We start from the raw sequence: 17,785 nt of genomic DNA, 5'->3' as shown, positions 1-17,785 counted from the left end.
ACTTAACTGACTAGAGATGGAGAAAGGAGAAAAAGAATGGTGCATAAATGCTTAGTATTCAAATGTTTACCATTACAAAATACAGCAAACCGCAAGAAGTCAAGGTAGCGCTCTCCTTCTACAGGGTTCCAGCCAATGTCAGGATATCCTTTACACACCAGCATCCTGCAGCTCTGCAGTCCACAGCCAGCCAGATATTGAACTACCTGAGAAGACAAATGATAGAATGTAAACAAATCAACAAAAATAAAAAAGTAATGCAAAAACAGGCATAATTTAGTCAATCATTTTATGCATTTGTCAATTGGAGAATGCAAATTCTGGCTTCAAAACTTCAACACGTCCCATATGTGAAGTCAACATATCTCTGGCAAATCTACAAGTCTGAAGTTACACACATTCCAAATGATACACACGAACCAAAATCACCTTCTCCAAGTCTGGCTCTCTCAAAGCAAGGGCCAACTCATTGTTATCCATCACTGATGCTGCAGCCACATCAAGAGGGGTGGATCCTCGCATCGATGGAGATGCTGAGTAGTACACAGGGTAACATAAAAACAAATAACCAATGACAACAGTTACTTTTAAACTTAAGTAATTAGTAAAGAAAAGCTATTATTACTTTTTCAAGGTAACTGGGACACTGTCAATAACACATATTTCCATCCATTTTCCACTAGGCTTATCCTCACTCGCGGGGATGCTGGAGCCTATCCCAGCTGAGTCTGGGCGAGAGGCAGGGTATGACTGGAACTGCCAAATCACAGGACACATATTGTATACTGTAAACAACCATTCACACTCACATTCACATCTATGGGCAATTTAGAGCTTTCAATTAACTCATGCATGTTTTGGGGATTAATGAGTAAAGCAAAGTACCTGGAGAAAACCATTGCAGGCATGGGGAGAACATGCAAACTCCGCACAGGTGAGGCCGAATTTCAAACTGGATTCTCAGAATAGTGAGTCAGATGTGCTAACCAGTCATCCAGAGTGCTGTCCCAATCACACAACCATTTACATGAATACATTAAAATTTAACTTGGAAAAATGCAGCAAAATCTACAGATATCTAACATGTCCAATTTTTTGTCCATAAAATACTGAAAGTGGAACAAAATGCACATGCAAAAGCTCCAGTTTTGATCAGATTAAGAAACTAGACTTTAATATGGGAAAAGGGTTCAAACCCAGCCTCGCCTGTATGGAGTTTGCATGTTCTCCCCATGGCTGTGTGGGTTTTCTCCAGGTACTCCGGTTTCCTCTCACATCCCAAAAACATGCATGATAGGTTAATTGAAGACTTTAAATTGCCCAAAGGTGTAAATGTGTGTGAGAATGGTTGTTTGTTTTGTGCCCTGCAATTGGGCGGCGACCAGTTCAGGTTGTCCCTTCCGTCCTGCCCAAAGATACTGTAGCTGTGATAGAATTCAGCACATATGCAGTCATCACTGGGATAAACGGTACAGAAAAATGAATGAATGAATTAAGGAAAATGGGAGAAGGGGAGGCTGCATGGTGATGCAACTCGTTAGATCACAGGCCTCACAGTTCTGAGCACTGGGGTTCAAATCCCGGCCCCGTCTCTGTAGAGTTTGCATGATCTGCCCATGCCTGCGTGGGTTTTCTCCGGCCACTCCGGTTTCCTCCCACATCCCAGAAACATTCATTAATCCATCCATCCATTTTGTTCGCCACTTATCCTCACAAGGATCGCGGGGATTGCTGGAGCCTATCCCAGCTGTCAAACAGCAGGAGGTGGGGTACACCCTGAACTGGTTGCCAGCCAATTGCAGGGCACATGGAGACAAACAGCCGCACTCACGATCACACCTAGGGGCAATTTAGAGTGTCCAATTAATGTTGCATGTTTTTGGAATGTGGGAGGAAATTTCTCCACAGTGTAACATAAATGCTGCACTGGTCATGCTCACTGAACAACTAACTTGAGCAAAATCACTGGGATTCATGCCTAAATATTCTTGGGAACTTTAACAAAGTTAAATGCAATCATGAACTGGCAAAATAAAAGCAACACACTACCCTACTGAGGATAACAACATTCTAGGCCACTGCTGTACCATGCTAAATCTTGGATGCCATGCAAAGAAGCTCATGTGCGCCTCTGGGCTTGTCTGATCCCTGCTTAATTCACTGAATACCAACATCCATGAATCCATCCATTTTCTGGACTAGTTATACCCACTAGGGCACAAACATAAATGTGTGAAGTCTATGGTGAAAACAAAGTGGACCAATAAAGCAAAGATAGAACTTGTGATTTTGAAATTTCACATGCCAGCCTGCATGAATGAAGATACAGACAGCGACACATCATATATCAGTTTCAAAAGAACAAAAGATGGCAGAAATCAACTGAGAAAATAAATTAACATTGCAACGAGAAGTTATGCAGAAAAGATGGAAGAACAGTTGACTGCCAATAACTCGACGTCAGTCTGTCAAGGTTTGAAATTGCAAAATAACTACAAGCAACCATCTCCCCCAACTGAAGAACAATAAAGGACTAGCTGACGACGTGACCAGCTTCCATTGCAGATATCAAATGGACACTTTCAGACCCCACATCTACCCAATTGCACCACCGACTACTGTCACATCTATCACTTCTGCCTAAAATCTAGACAGCACCTCAGTTGTCGGCCTCATCAGAGACAGTGATGAGTCTACATATATGACATGAATATCATACCAGGGTGGCACAGACTGCCGGACACAAATTCCTTGTGTATTTGTTTGTTTACTGAGACATTAAATCTGATTCTGATCAACATGACGTGGAGCGTCTGGAGCTTTAGTGTGGAGCTAAACACAATCAAGACTATAGAGATGATCATGGACTTCAAGAAGCATACTTTGCCGCACCTACCACTCACGCTGGTCAATTGCCCTGTGTCATCAACAGTCAAAAACTCTGTTCACTCCAAGCAAGAACGTCAGCATCTTCATTTGTGCTACCTCAAATTCTCCTTCCTGTTGTTTATTCAGTGCCACCGTTGCTAATCCGTACACTCACCACTGTTTTATAAACTTTGCCCTTGATCTTTGATCTTGATCTTCGTGGAGACTACTCTGTCGCAAAGAACACCAGACAGCTTCCGACAACTGTTCCACCCCACTTGGACCCGTTTCTTCACTTCTTTACCACACTCCCCATTGCTCTCTATTGTTAACCCCAAGTATTTGAAGTCATCCAGCCTCGCAATCTCTTCTCCCTGAAGCTTCACTCCTCCTGCTCCACCCCTCAAATTCATACACATATATTCTGTTTTACATCGGCTAATATTCATTCCTCTCCTTTCCAGTGTGTGCTTCCATCTTTCTAATTGTTCCTGCGCCTTCTCCCTACTTTCACTGCAGATCACAATATCCTCTGCGAACATCATAGTCCAAGGGGATTCCAATCTAACCTCATCTCTCAGCCCATCCATTACTACTGCAAATAGGAAGGGGCTCAGCGCGGATCCCTGATGCGGTCCCACCTCCACTTTAAATTCTTCTGACACACCAACGGCACACCTCACCGCTGTTCTGCTACCCTCATACATGTCCTGTACTATTCTAACATATTTCTCTGCCACACCAGACTTGCGCATGCAGTACCACAGTTCCTCTCTCGGTACGCTATCATAGGCTTTCTCTGGGTCTACAAAGACACAATGTAGCTCCTTCTGACCTTCTTTGTACTTTCCCACGAGCATTCTCAAGGCAAATAATGCATCTGTGGTACTCTTTCTCGGCATGAAACCATACTGTTGCTCACAGATACTTACTTCTGTCCTGAGTCGAGCCTCCACTACTCTTTCCAATAACTTCATTGTGTGGCTCATCATTTTTATTCCTCTATAGTTTCCAAAGCTCTGAACATTGCCTTTGTTCTTGAAAATGGGGACAACCACAGTTTTCCGCCATTCTTCTGGCATCTTCTCTGCTGCTAGTATTCTATTGAATAAGTTGGTCAAAAACTCCACAGCCACCTCAGCAAATTGCTTCCATACCTCCACTGGTATGTCATCAGGACCAACTGTTTTTCCATTTTTCATTCTGTTCTGTACCTTTCTAACTTCCCCCTTACTAATCATTGCCACTTCCTGGTCATTCACACTTGCCTCTTCGACACTACCTTCTCTTCCGTTCTCTTCATTCATTAACTTCTCAAAGTACTCTTTCCATCTACTTAGCACACTACTGGCACCAGTCAACATATTTCCATCGCTATCCTTAATCACTTTTACTTGCTGTACATCCTTCCCATCTCTATTCCTCTGTCTGGCCAACCTGATCCTTTTCTCCCTCTTTTGTATCCAACCTGGTCTACATGTCGTCATATGCCTCTTGTTTCGCCTCCGCGACCTCTATTTTTGCCCTACGTTGCATCTCAATGTATTTCTTCCGCCTCTCCTCCGTCCTCTCCATGTCCCACTTCTTCTTCGCTAATCTCTTTCCTTGGATGACTTCATGTTTTTTAGGGTTCCACCACCAAGTCTCCTTCTCCTCTTTCCTACCAGAAGGCACCCCAAGTATTCTCCTGCCTGCCTCTCTGAGTACCTTGGAAGTAGTATTCCAGTCTTCCGGGAGCTCTTCCTGTCCATCGAGAGCCTGTCTCACCTCTTTCTGGAAGGCCGCACGGCATTCTTCCTTCCCCAACTTCCACCACCTAATTCTCTGCTCCACATTTGTCTTCTTAATCTTCCTACCCACTACCAGAGTCATCCTACACACCACAATCCTATGCTGTCGACCTACACTCTCTCCCACCACAACATTACAATCAGTAACCTTCAGATTACATTGTCTGCACAAAATATAATCCACCTGCATGCTCCGACCTCCGCTCTTATATGTCACGCTATGTTCCTGTCCTGTCCACCACTGCCAATTCCATCCTTTTTGCGAAGTTCACCACCATATAACCCCCAAATTCCTTTCCTGAATGCCGTACTTACCCATCACTTCTTCATCACCCCCGTTACCTTCACCAACATGTCCATTGAAATCTGCACCAATCACAACTCTCTCTCTCTCTCTCTCTCTCTCTCTCTCTCTCTCTCTCTCTCTCTCTCTCTCTCTCTCTCTCTCTCTCTCTCTGTGATGCTCAAGACCACTTCATCTAGCTCCTTCCAAAATTTGTCTTTCAACTCTAGGTGTAGGAATAATTGTGATCATAATTATCATACATTTGCTTCCAATAAAGAAATGCTTTGCTCTGCCCTAGATAACGTGGCAGCCTCCTACCAGGAGATAGCAAGAACAAAAATATCTAATCATCATAACTGTTAGAACTGCTGCCTGTTAAAGAAATGATGACCACACAAGTATTCAGCAATCTTCCACACATGCACACGCACATGAACAAACATGTACACCTTGTTTCAAACTGTTTTGCTTGTCGTCTCCTTTTTGTAACATCCATGTAAATAAGGGGCATCTTAAAACTAAATAAATAGAGGTGCTGAGGAGAGGATAATCAGAGAGTGCAGTGGTGAATTGTACGAGACAGTTCCTGTCCTCTCTCCTCACGAGACTTAAACTGGTGTCTTTGCTTCCTTTTTTGTCCTGTTTAATGAATGTCTGATTGGTGAACCTGACATTTACTTGGTCCTTCGAGCCGGATCTCAAGATACCTGAGGTTTCCAGGGGCCGAGTCGACGTCCAGGCAAAGACCGTGGCCACGGCTCTTGAGACCCTTTCCGGGACTGGGCCTCGACTTTGCGCCTGGAGGCTGAGGCTTGACGAGAAGCCAAAGGAAGTGAAGACATCTCTGGTGAGTAGGAAACTCCCACACTCATGAGGAATGAGTGAATGCGCATCTGGGTGACTGCGGCAGAACCAAACCTCGAGAATACTAGTCACTATCGAGTTGACTAATTAGTCTATAAAAAAGAAAAGGGAAAGGTGTGTCCTGTACGTGAGCTCCGTGAAACATGTGCATGTGTTAAAGTGTGAGTGGAGGTTCGCTACCTCATTTGAACAGGAAATTGAGTGACAACTGTTTGAGGATGCAGAGGTAAGAATTCTCCGCCACTTGTGGTAGAAGCTTGAGAATTACCTCAAACGGAATGTAACTGTCACCCTGTTCAGGGAGAAGTCAGTATAGTCACCCTAGGTGAACCACTGACTCCAACAGGGGAAAAACAAATAGTAAAATAGTTCATAAATAGCAAAATAGTTGAAACACAACATCTGAAAAAAATAATAATAATGATGTGTAAGGAATAGAAGTTTGTAGAAGGCAAATGTCCTACTAAAACAAAACATCTAAATTTGTGGATAACACAATATGACTTTGCTGGCCAGCTCAACATACACACAAAAAATATATATAGTTAACATGGAGGATAAAATAAGAGAAACACACACACACACCAAAAAAAAACCCACAAAAACAACAACAACAACAAAAAAAGCTGGACTCAAGATGATGTGAAAACGGACATAAAAGGTATCACATCTCATAAAGTTGATGTAACATAATTCGTCCAGGGAACGGAAGACTTGGGAAAATCTTACCACTTAAATGGTGTGGAAGTACAACAAATTTGGATGACAGCAAAGTACTTTCTCACAGCAGCAGGTAGTTCAAGGGTTAATATCGCGCACTTCTACGAGATATGAAAAAAAAATAAACCAATTCTTCCTGCCATTGGAAGAGCAAAATAAAACAACAATGAAGCATTTGAAGAATATAGAATTGGAATAAATGCATGTTTTTAAAGCAAACAGTGGCATTCCTGAAGATCACACTCCAGGGAGTGTGTATCAAGGGCAATTTAAAAAATGCTCTTCATGTGAATTCAAATAATCCTATAAAACAATGGATTGAAAAACATTGGGTTGACAAACCGACTGGCAGCCTGTAACAATACGTTAACCAAGCACTACACGCAGAAAGAGTGCTACAAAATAAGAAAAAGAAAATTGACACCTTTCTGACAGAGAAAGGAGAATATTATGGAGCTTTATGCAAAACATTTAATAATTGTGGCTGCAGATGAGGAAGAGAGCAGCCATCTCCCCATCAAAAATGTCACAACTAATGCTCCCCAAATGCAACTTTTTAATTTGTCCCATACGTTTTTTGGGAAGAGATGGCTTGCTGAAACTAGGACTGCACTTAATTCCCTCTGTAGGAATAATTGTGATCATAATTATCATACATTTGCTTCCAATAAAGAAATGCTTTGCTCTGCCCTAGATAACGTGGCAGCCTCCTAGCAGGAGATAGCAAGAACAAAAACATCTAATCATCAGAACTGTTAGAACTGCTGCCTGTTAAAGAAATGATGACCACACATGTATTCAGCAATCTTCCACACATGCACAGGCACATGAAGAAATATTTACACCTTGTTTCAAACTGTTTTGCTTGTCGTCTCCTTTTTGTAACATCCATGTAAATAAGGGGCATCTCAAAACTAAATAAATAGAGGTGCCGAGGAGAGGATAATGAGAGAGCGCAGTGGTGAATTGTACGAGACAGTTTCTCTCCTCTCTCCTCACGAGACTTAAACTGGTGTCTTTGCTTCCTTTTTTGTCCTGTTTAATGAATGTCTGATTGGTGAACCTGACATTTACTTGGTCCTTCGAGCCGGATCTCAAGATACCTGAGGTTTCCAGGGGCAGAGTCGACGTCCAGGCAAAGACTGTGGCCACGGCTCTTGAGACCCTTTCCGGGACTGGGCCTCGACTTTACACCTGGAGGCTGAGGGTTGACGAGAAGCCGAAGGAAGTGAAGACATCTCTGGTGAGTAGGAAACTCCTACACTCATGAGGAACGAGTGAATGCGCGTCTGGGTGACTGCGGCAGAACCAAACCTCGAAAATACTAGTCACTATCGAGTAGACTAATTAGTCTATAAAACTGAGAAAAGGGCAAGGTGTGTCCTTTCTGACAGAGAAAGGAGAAATTTATGGAGCTTTATGCGAAACATTTAATAATTGTGGACGCAGATGAGGAAGAGAGCAGCCATCTCCCTATCAAAAATGTCACAACGAATGCTCCCAAAATGCAACTTTTTAATTTGTTCCATACATTTTTTGAGAAGAGATCGCTTGCTGAAACTAGGACTGCACTTAATTCCCTCTCTGACAGGAAAGATAGAAGTAAAAAGAAAAAAAAGGAATTACTGGGAGGACAGTTAAATATCTTACAAAATAGGAATCCATATTACACCTAACATATTCCAAACAAAACAGGAGATTTCTTGCTGCAAACAACTCAAGACGTGATTGAACAACCACAAAATGATGTAGGAAGTGACTTATTGCATGTGACAATGTAGTATAAGATAAACTTATAACAGCCCACACCAGACAAAATCATGATTATCTGTACTCAGATGGTATATCAGTCGTGGTTATAGGAACAAGACTGACTGACAAACTAAATGCACTACTCAAGGAATGGACACACACGTCATTACAACAGGAGTGGGAGAGTTTGCGACAATTTGTTTTGGTAGTACAAAATGTTCCCGATTGGACAGAAAAAGAACCAGATTTGGATTGGGACGACTGAACTGTACAGACAATATATTATTGGACAGTCTTAAACAATCTGAGACCTGCTGCTGTATTCAGGCTGGTATCACAATCTACACAGACAATACTGGAAAAATAGAGGAATAGCGACAACTACAGGGAACAAAGTGACATATGCAGAGCTACTACAAAATTTGCTCATACCAGTTAAATTACCAAAAGAAATAGCCATATGTAAATGTGCAGTACACACATCAAATACAGACAAGCCTCCTAGCAGGAGATAGCAAGAACAAAAACATCTAATCATCAGAACTGTTAGAACTGCTGCCTGTTAAAGAAATGATGACCACAAATGTATTCAGCAATCTTCCACACATGCACAGGCACATGGAGAAACATTTACACCTTGTTTCAAACTGTTTTGCTTGTCGTCTCCTTTTTGTAACATCCATGTAAATAAGGGGCGTCTCAAAACTAAATAAATAGAGGTGCCGAGGAGAGGATAATCAGAGAGAGTGGTGGTGAATTGTACGAGACAGTTGCTCTCCTCTCTCCTCGCGAGACTTGAACTGGTGTCTTTGCTTCCTGTTTTGTCCTGTTTAATGAATGTCTGATTGGTGAACCTGACACCCTCTCTGACAGGAAAAATAGAAGTAAAAAGACAAAAAAGGAATTACTGGGAGGACAGTTAAATATCTTACAAAATAGGAATCCAGCGCTCTATTATTACACCTTACATATACCAGACAAACCTCCCACAAAGAACAGGAAATTTCTTGCTGCAAACAGCTCAAGACGTGATTGAACAACCACAAAATGACATAGGAAGTGATTAATTGCATGTGACAATGTAGTATAAGATAAACTTATAACAGCCCACACCAGACAAAATCATGATTATCTGTACTCAGATTGGTATCCTACTTGTGGGGCATAGCCACTAATCACATTATACACAATACCCTCAATCTCAAATTTCAGCCTCATCACTCAATCTGATACTCTTTTCACCTCCAAGACATTCTTAACCAGCTCTACATTTAAAATAACCCCAACCCCATTTCTCTTCCCATCTACTCCATGGTAAAAGAATTTAAACTTTCCTCATAAGCTTCTAGCCTTACTCCCTTTCCACTTGCTCCCTTGGATGCACAAAACATCAACCTTTCTCCTAATCATCATGTCAACTAACTCCTGAGCTTTTCCTGTCATAGTCCCAACATTCAAAGTCCCAACACACAATTGTAGGGACTGTGCATGCCTCTTCTTCTGCCGACTAAGTCACTTTCCTACTCTTTTTTTGTCTTCGACCTACATTACCTGAATTTCTACCTACGCCTTGCAAATTAACGGTGCCGGGGGTGGGCGTAGTTTGCCCAGGCCACGACCTATCAGCTATGGAAGTCATTTGATGAACGCTCATATATGTTTGGCACAGTTTTACGCCGGATGCCCTTCCTGCCACAACCCTCTGCATTTATCTGGGCTTGGGACTGGCAAACAGATAGCACAATAATGTGCTACCCAAAGGGCTGCAGATAGACAAAAACAAGCAATAAAATAAACGAAGTCAGCACATAAGATACACAATTCACACACTACTTAGTATTCGCCCCCTTTCTGATTTCTGTTTTTTTTTTCTTCTTTTTTTTTGCAGACAGTAGTGTTCAAAATAATAGCAGAACAATGTGACTAACCAGAAAAATCCATGTTTTCAGTATAGTTTTTATTGCATACGAAAAAGTTACGAGTAGGAGCAGATGATTCTCAGAAAGCCAACAAGACCCAGAATTCATGATATACACTATTAACGCTGTGCAATTGGAAAATATGTTGAAAGGGGTGTGTTAAAAAAATGCAGTTTGCCATTGATTTTACAAACTCAAAACTATTTTGTACAGTTTTTAGTTTCAATTACCAATCCTTTGAATCACTCAACTAATATTTAGTTGTATGACTATCCATCCATCCATCAATCCATCCAAATATTTAGTTATATGACTATCCATCCATCCGTCTTCAACTGCTTTTCCAGGTCAGGTCACGGGGGCAGTAGCTTTAGCAAGGATACCCAGACTTCCCTTTCCCCAGCCACTTCATCCAGCTCTTCTGGAGGGATCCCAAGGCGTTCTCAGGTGTCCCAAGACACATAGCCTCTCCAGCATGTCCTGAGTCGCCCCCGGGGTCTCTCTCTGGTGGAACTTGCCCGGAAAACCTCACCGGGGAGGTGTCCAGGAGGCATCCGCATCAGATAGCCCAGCCACCTCATCTGGCTCCATTCAATGTGGAGGAGCAGCAACTCGAGACTGAGATTCTCCCAGATAACCCTGCTTCTCGCCCTATCCCTGTGGGAGAGCGGAGGAAACTCTTTTTGCTGGCTTGTATCTGGGTATTGTTCTTTCAGTCATGACCAACAGTTCCTGACAATAGGTCAGGGTAGGAATGTAGGTTGACTGGAAAAATAAGAGCTCCACCTTTTGACTGAGCTCCTTCTTGAACAAAACAGACTGATACAAAGTCCGCATCACTGTAGACCCTGTAACAATCTGCCTGTCGATCTCCCACTTCGTACCTCACTTGTGAACAAGACCCCAAAATACGGAGGATCTCATCACCAATCTGTAGAGGACACACCACCCTTTTCCAACTGAGAACCATGGAGGTGCTGATTCCCAGCCGCTCCACCTCAGCTGCGAACTGCTCCAGTGAATGTTGGAGATCACGGCCTAATGAAGCCACCAGAACCACATCATCTGCAAAGAGCAGAGATGCAATGCTGAGAAGCCTTCTATGCTTCGGCTGCACCTAAAAATTCTGTCCATCAAAGTTATGAACAAAATCAGTGACAAAGGGCAGCGTTGGCGGAGTCCAGCTTTCACCAGAAATAAGTCCGACATGTTGCTGGCAATGCAGCCCAAACTCTGACGCTGATCGTAAAAAGACCGGATAGCTCATATCAAGGGGTTCAGTACCCCATACTCCCGAAGGAACCCCCACAGGACACACCAAGGGACACAGCCGAACGCCTTCTCCATGTCCACAAAACACATGTAAACTGGTTAGGCGAACTCCCATGGAACCCAGAGTATCCTGGCAGGGATGTAGATTTGGTCCATTGTTCCATGGCCAGGACAAAAACCACATTGCTACTCCCGAATCTGAGATTCAACTTCCCGATGGACCCTCCTCTCCAGCACCCATCAATAGACCTTACCAGGGAGGCTGAGGAGTGTGATCCCCTATAGTTGGAAGACACCCTCCAGTCACGCTTCTTAAAAGAGGGACCACCACCCAGTCTGCCAATTGTGACACACTGTCCCTGATGTGCACGCGATGTTGCAGAGGTGTGTCAACCAGGACATTCCTACAACATCCAGAGCCTATGGGAACTCTGGGCGAATCGCATCGACCACCGGTGTCCTGCCACCGTGGAGCTTTTTAACCACCACCTCCACACCAGAGAAAAAAGAGCTTGCCTCACAGAACTTAGACTCTGTTTCCTTATGGGAAGGTGTGTCAGTTGAATTGAGGAAGTTGTCAAAGTATTCTCTCCACCGACTCACAACGTCCCAAGTTGAGGTCAACAGTGCCCCATACTCACAAAACACAGTGTTCATTGTGCTTTACTCCCCCCCCCCCCGAAGCGGCAGATGGTGGACCAGAATTTCCTCAAAATCATCTTGATGTTGTTCTCCATGGCCTCACCAAAGTCTTCCCATGCCTGATGCTCAAACGCACATGTGGACACCCTAATGCCTGAACATGGTGTTTGTTATGGATAATCCGTGATGAGCACAGAAGTCTAGTAACAGAACACGACTAGGGTTCTGATTGGGGGGTCCATTCTTCCCAATCACACCCTTCCAGGTCTCAATGTCATTGCCCACTGGGGCATTAAAGTCCCCCAGCAGAATGGAGTACCCAGAGGGAGTGCTCTCCAGTACGCCCTCTAAGGACTCCAAAAAGAGTGAGTACATTGAACTGTTGTTTGGTGCATTGGCACAAACAAAATTCAGAACCCGTCACCCTACCTGAAGGCAGAGGGACGCTACCCTTTCATCTACCAGTCTGAGCCCCAACGTACAGGCGTCAAGCCAGGTGGGAACAATTATACCCACACCTGCTCCGTGCCTCTCAACATGCGCATCTCCCGAGTGGAACAGAGTCCAACTCCTCTCAAGATGACTGGTACCCGAGCCCAAGCGGTTTGGAGAGGTGAATCAGACTAAATCTAGTCGAAACTTCGCAACCTTAAACACCAGATTGGACTCCTTACCTGCCAGAGATGTGAGATTCCTTGTTCCTAGAGCTAATTTCTGTGGCTGGGGATCAGATCATCAAGGTCCCCACCTTCGGCTACTGGCCAGCTCACATTGCACTTGACCCCTATGGCCCCTTTCACAGGTGGTGAGCCAATGAGAAGGGGGACCCATGTTCCCCTTTCGGGTTTTCCCCGCCGAACCCCATGGGTGCAAGCCCAGCTCCCAGGTGCTCGCCTCCAAGCTCCACCTCCAGGCCGGGCTCCAGAGGGGGGCCCCGGTGACCCGCGTCTGGGCAAGCGAAACTGAGATCCAATATTTTTATTTGTCATGGGGGTTTATGGAGTCGTGCTTTGTCTGCTCCCTCACCAAGGACCTTTTTGCCATGAGTGACCTTACGAGGGGCATGAAGCCCCAGACAACTGAGCTCCTTGGATCATCGGGACACATAAACCCCTCCACCATGATAAGGTGACGGCTCTTAGAGGGGGTTGTATGAGCACAGTTTTTGAAAACTGCTTCACATCTATGTGGCATGGAGTCAACCAACTTGTGGCACCTTTTAGCTGTTATTCCTTGATTGGATTCCGGGCAGGGGATTGGGCTGGCCACTTCATGACATTAACTTTGTTGGTTTGGAACAAAGACCTTACATGTTTACTAGTATGTCTGGAGGCCTTTTCTTGTTTAAACAACAATTTCAGGGGCATGTCCTCTTCAGCATAAAGCAACATAACCTCTTCAAGTATTTTGACATTTACAAACCGATCCATGATCCCTGATATTCGAAAAATGGGCCCAATATCAAAGAAGGAGTAGAAGTACATAGAATGTCAGAAGGAGTGACATCTGCATACATATCTTTGTGGATCTAAAGAAAAGCCTCTGACAGAGTACCAAGAGAGGAACTGTGGTTCTGCATGCATAAGTCTTGTGTGGCAGAGAAATATGTCACAATAGTCCAGGACATGTATGAGGGCAGCAGAACAGTGGTGAGTTGTGCCATAGGTGTGACAGAAGAATTTAAGGTGGAGATGGGACTGCACCAGGGATCAGCTCTGAGCCCCTTCTTGTTTGCTGTGGTATTTGATAGGTTGACACATGAGGTTAGACTGGAATACCCTTGAACCATGATGCTCACAGATAACTGATCTGCATTGAAATCAGGGAGCAGATGGAGAACAAATAGAAAGATTGAGTCAAGCCCTGGAAAGGAGAGGAATGACGATGAGTAAAAAAACAATATATGTGCATGAATGAGAGGGGTAGAGGGGGAAGAGTGTGGCTCCAGGAAGCGAAGGTGGATAACTTCAAATACTTGGGGTCAACAATCCAAAGCAATGATGAGTGTGGTAAGGAAGTGAAGAAACAGGTACAAGTAGGTTGGAACAGCTGGTGGAAGGTGTCTGGTGTGTTGTGTGACAGAAGAGTCTCTGCTAGGATGAAGGGCAAAGTTTATAAAACTGTGGTGAGGCCAGCCATGATGTACAGATAAGAGACAGTAGCTCTGAAGAGACAAGAGGGAGCAGAGCTGGAAGTGGCAGAAATGACGATGGTGAGGTTCTCGCCAGGAGTGAGCAGCTCTTCCAGCTCCGTTGAGAAAGCAATACAGATCAATGAAAGTCAAAAGTAGCAGGGATTCGAATAGTTTTTTTGATTGACTATATACTATGAGTATATATATATATATATATATATATATATATATATATATATATACTCATCACCTAAACTGCTCCCTTTGCAAAATTGACATTGCTAACACACTTAAAGTGAAGAAAACAAGTATTTGAACACCCTGCTCTATTGCAAGTTTTCCCACTTGGAAATCATGGAGGGGTCTGAAATTGTCCTCATTTGTGCATGTCCACTGTGAGAGAAATAATCTAACCCCATACAATCAGTAAGACTAAAACTTGTAACATGGCCAAGACCCAGGAGCTGTCCAAAGACACGGGAGACAAAATTGTACAACTCCACATGGCTGGAAAGAGCAACAGAGAAATTGCCAAGCAGCTTGGTGAAAAAAGGTCCACTGTTGGAGCAATCATTATAAAATGGAATAAGGTAAACATGACGGTCAATCTAAATCGGAGTGGAGTTGCATGCAAGATATCTCGTGAGGTCTCAATGATCCTTAGAAAGGTGAGGAATCAGCCCAGGACTACACGACAGGACTTGGTCAATGACCTGAAAAGAGCTGGGACCACCGTTTCCAAGGTGACTGTTGGTAATACGCTAGTTTGAACTCATGCATGGCACGGAAGGTTACCACCCTGCTTAAACCAGCACATGTCAAGGCCCGTCTTAAGTTTGCCAATGACCATTTGAATGATACAGAGGAGTCATAGGAGAAAGGTTTGTGATCAGATGAGACCAAAATGCAACTTTTTGGTCATAATTCCACTAACTGTGTTTGGAGGAAGACGAATGGTGAATTCCATCCCAAAACCACCATCCCTACTGTGAAGCGTGGGGGTGGTAACATCATACTTTGGGGGTGTTTTTCTCCAAATGGAACAGGACGACTGCACTGTATTAAGGAGAGGCCATGTATTGTGAGATTTTGGGGAAGAACCTCTTTCCCTCAGTCAGTGCATTGAAGATGGGTCGTGGCTGGGTCTTTCAGCATGACAATGACCCGAAGCACACAGCCAAGAAAACCAAGGAGTGGCTCTGTAAGAATCCTATCAAGGTTTTGGCCTAGCCAGTCTCCAGACCCAAACCCAATAGAAAATCTTTGGAGGAAGCTGAAACTCTGTGTTTCTCAGCGACAGCCCAGAAAATGTCTGATCAAGGTGATCGAGGGACAGCCTAAGTTAGATGTTTTGGAGACAAGATTCAAGAGACCAGACTTCGATGGTCTGGATATGTCCAGAGGTGAGAGAGTGAGTATATATAAATAGAAGGGTGTTGAGAATGGAGCTGCCAGGCAAAAGAGCGAGAGAAAGACCAAATATAAGTTTGATGGATGTGGTGAGGGAAGACATGAGGGCAGTTGGGGTTAGAGAGGAAGATGCAGAAGATAGGCTAAGATGGCAAAAGATTACACGCTGTGGCAACCCCTAACGGGACAAGCCAAAAGGAAAAGAAGAAGATTATCAGGTTCCCGCTCGCCAAAACATTTTTTAATCAAAGTGTGCGGGCTCTTCTCAGCTCTGTGTTGAAGGAAACATTTTGATGAAAAAATAGCAGTATTGGTTGATCGGGAAGACATAGGAATACTTCCATACAGATTTGAACCTGTTGCTGGAATTAATGTTGAATATTCGGATATTGTTCTCTCGTGAGCCAACTTGGCATTATAAATACTTCTTGGGAATTTGAGATTGAGAAAAATAATTCCTATCCATCAAATCCATCAATCTTTTCTCATCTTTTCAGCTGGTAATCTATAGAAGGATCTTTCTTAATATCTCGTCTGTTGTAACAACCAACAGCACAACAAGTCTCGGACATTATGTATATTGTGCTCCGGCTCAATGTCCCCCACACTGTCGAGCAGCTGTTTTTGACTGGTAATATGGTGAAAATGGTGACGTCACATGCATGAGCTCTATAGTGACTATTGCAACACTCTCCTCTTTGGCTTCCCTCAAAAGTCCCGCTGATTAATATCCACTGGTCCAGACCTCTGCTGTATATATTATTACCAAACCATCCCATTTCCTAGCCCCATCCTACAGGAACCTGTCTGGTTCTGGTCTTTCAGTTTGAAAGGCATTCTGTAAGGCCTGGTGTCAACTGTTAGCCTGGCATTGGGATACCACCTTCAGATCAATGGCCAGAGGGAGCTGGCCACCCAAGACCTGGAGGCACCCATCTGATGAGTGCCATTGAGATCCTGCTTCCTAGTCAACACACCTTACATGGATACACACACAACACACACACACACACCACACACACACACACACACACACACACACACACACACACACACACACAGGCACACACCCCTCATCTGTACTCCCACAGTAATGTCTATATTTGTGGTTGGTCATGGTTATAAGCTCCCATTGTTCTACTCCCAAGAGTTTGATTATTCAAGTATGCTCCAAGGAGGGGGATTCTGTCCAGTGATCCGCTCTGTGCTATGTGAAGTATGTGAGTTAACCTTTCTCATTTTATTTTCTGTTTCCCCAAGGCAGCGCAGGGTGGGGTTAAGCAAACAATTGTGCACCCGGGCATTATAATAATCAGCTACTTATCTCATGTTCTGCTGCCATATAAGGAAAATACCAAATTGTTCATTGGTCTGACATTTGCTCTGCTACATTCTGTCTCACTCCCATAATGAATTCCACTTGAAGTAAGTTGTTTTATGTGCTTATTTCTCCCCATTAGTTCATGTGTTTTCCTGGTATCGCTACTTACTCTCGTCCTCATTTAGTTGTTTGTACTTTGATTGCTATTCTCCCCATTTGTTAGTAGCACAATTTTCAGTATTGTTTGTGCTTTGTATATTATACTATTGTCCCTACACCAGTAGCGCTTACATTTATTAGTCTTGTATTTGTAGTTTATTTAATGTAAATTTACCTTCTCATTAGTAGTTTTTCTGTAGTAGTTTAGTAGTTTTCTGACTTTGGACTTTTCTGAACATACATTACAAAATCAGACACACCTTTTGTTGGAACTTTAATGGAATAAAGACCTACTTTCTGTGTCTGCTTTGGTGTTTGACCAGTCATATTATGCTACGTGCCCACCGGACTCATTTTGGGTGTTTCCTGCAGCGTGTATACATAGCAAGTCAATCCAATCTGGATGGATGGATGCAAATCCATGCAAGGCAGAGCGAACGACGCAGCATAGAAGTTGCAGGCACACGCAAAATCGCTTCATTTGCCTGAACACTCGAAGCTGGGATGAGCTGAACTTGTCCGTGAAGTAATGCTGTCGGTACCTCGTGGAGAGGAAGTCTCTTGCTGAGTTTAAAGCGCTGATGATACTTTCAATGTGTTACGGGAGCAAACTCAAGTGAAGGACACAAGACGAAGCAATCTCTTACA

General features: G+C 43.7%; 1 protein-coding gene across 1 annotated transcript in view; it reads right to left on the bottom strand.

The window, feature by feature from the left end:
- The window catches only part of ryr2a (ryanodine receptor 2a (cardiac)), a 407,989-nt gene that overhangs the window by 259,321 nt on the left and 130,883 nt on the right, over positions 1-17,785 (bottom strand). Inside the window, 2 exon segments of the mRNA XM_061810997.1 lie at positions 71-206; positions 430-533. Of these exon segments, the coding sequence (XP_061666981.1) occupies positions 71-206; positions 430-533 (240 nt within the window).

This window comes from Syngnathoides biaculeatus, chromosome 22 (assembly GCF_019802595.1).
Source record: "Syngnathoides biaculeatus isolate LvHL_M chromosome 22, ASM1980259v1, whole genome shotgun sequence".
Lineage (NCBI taxonomy): Eukaryota > Metazoa > Chordata > Actinopteri > Syngnathiformes > Syngnathidae > Syngnathoides > Syngnathoides biaculeatus.
This window is presented reverse-complemented; position numbering and strand designations above follow the sequence as displayed.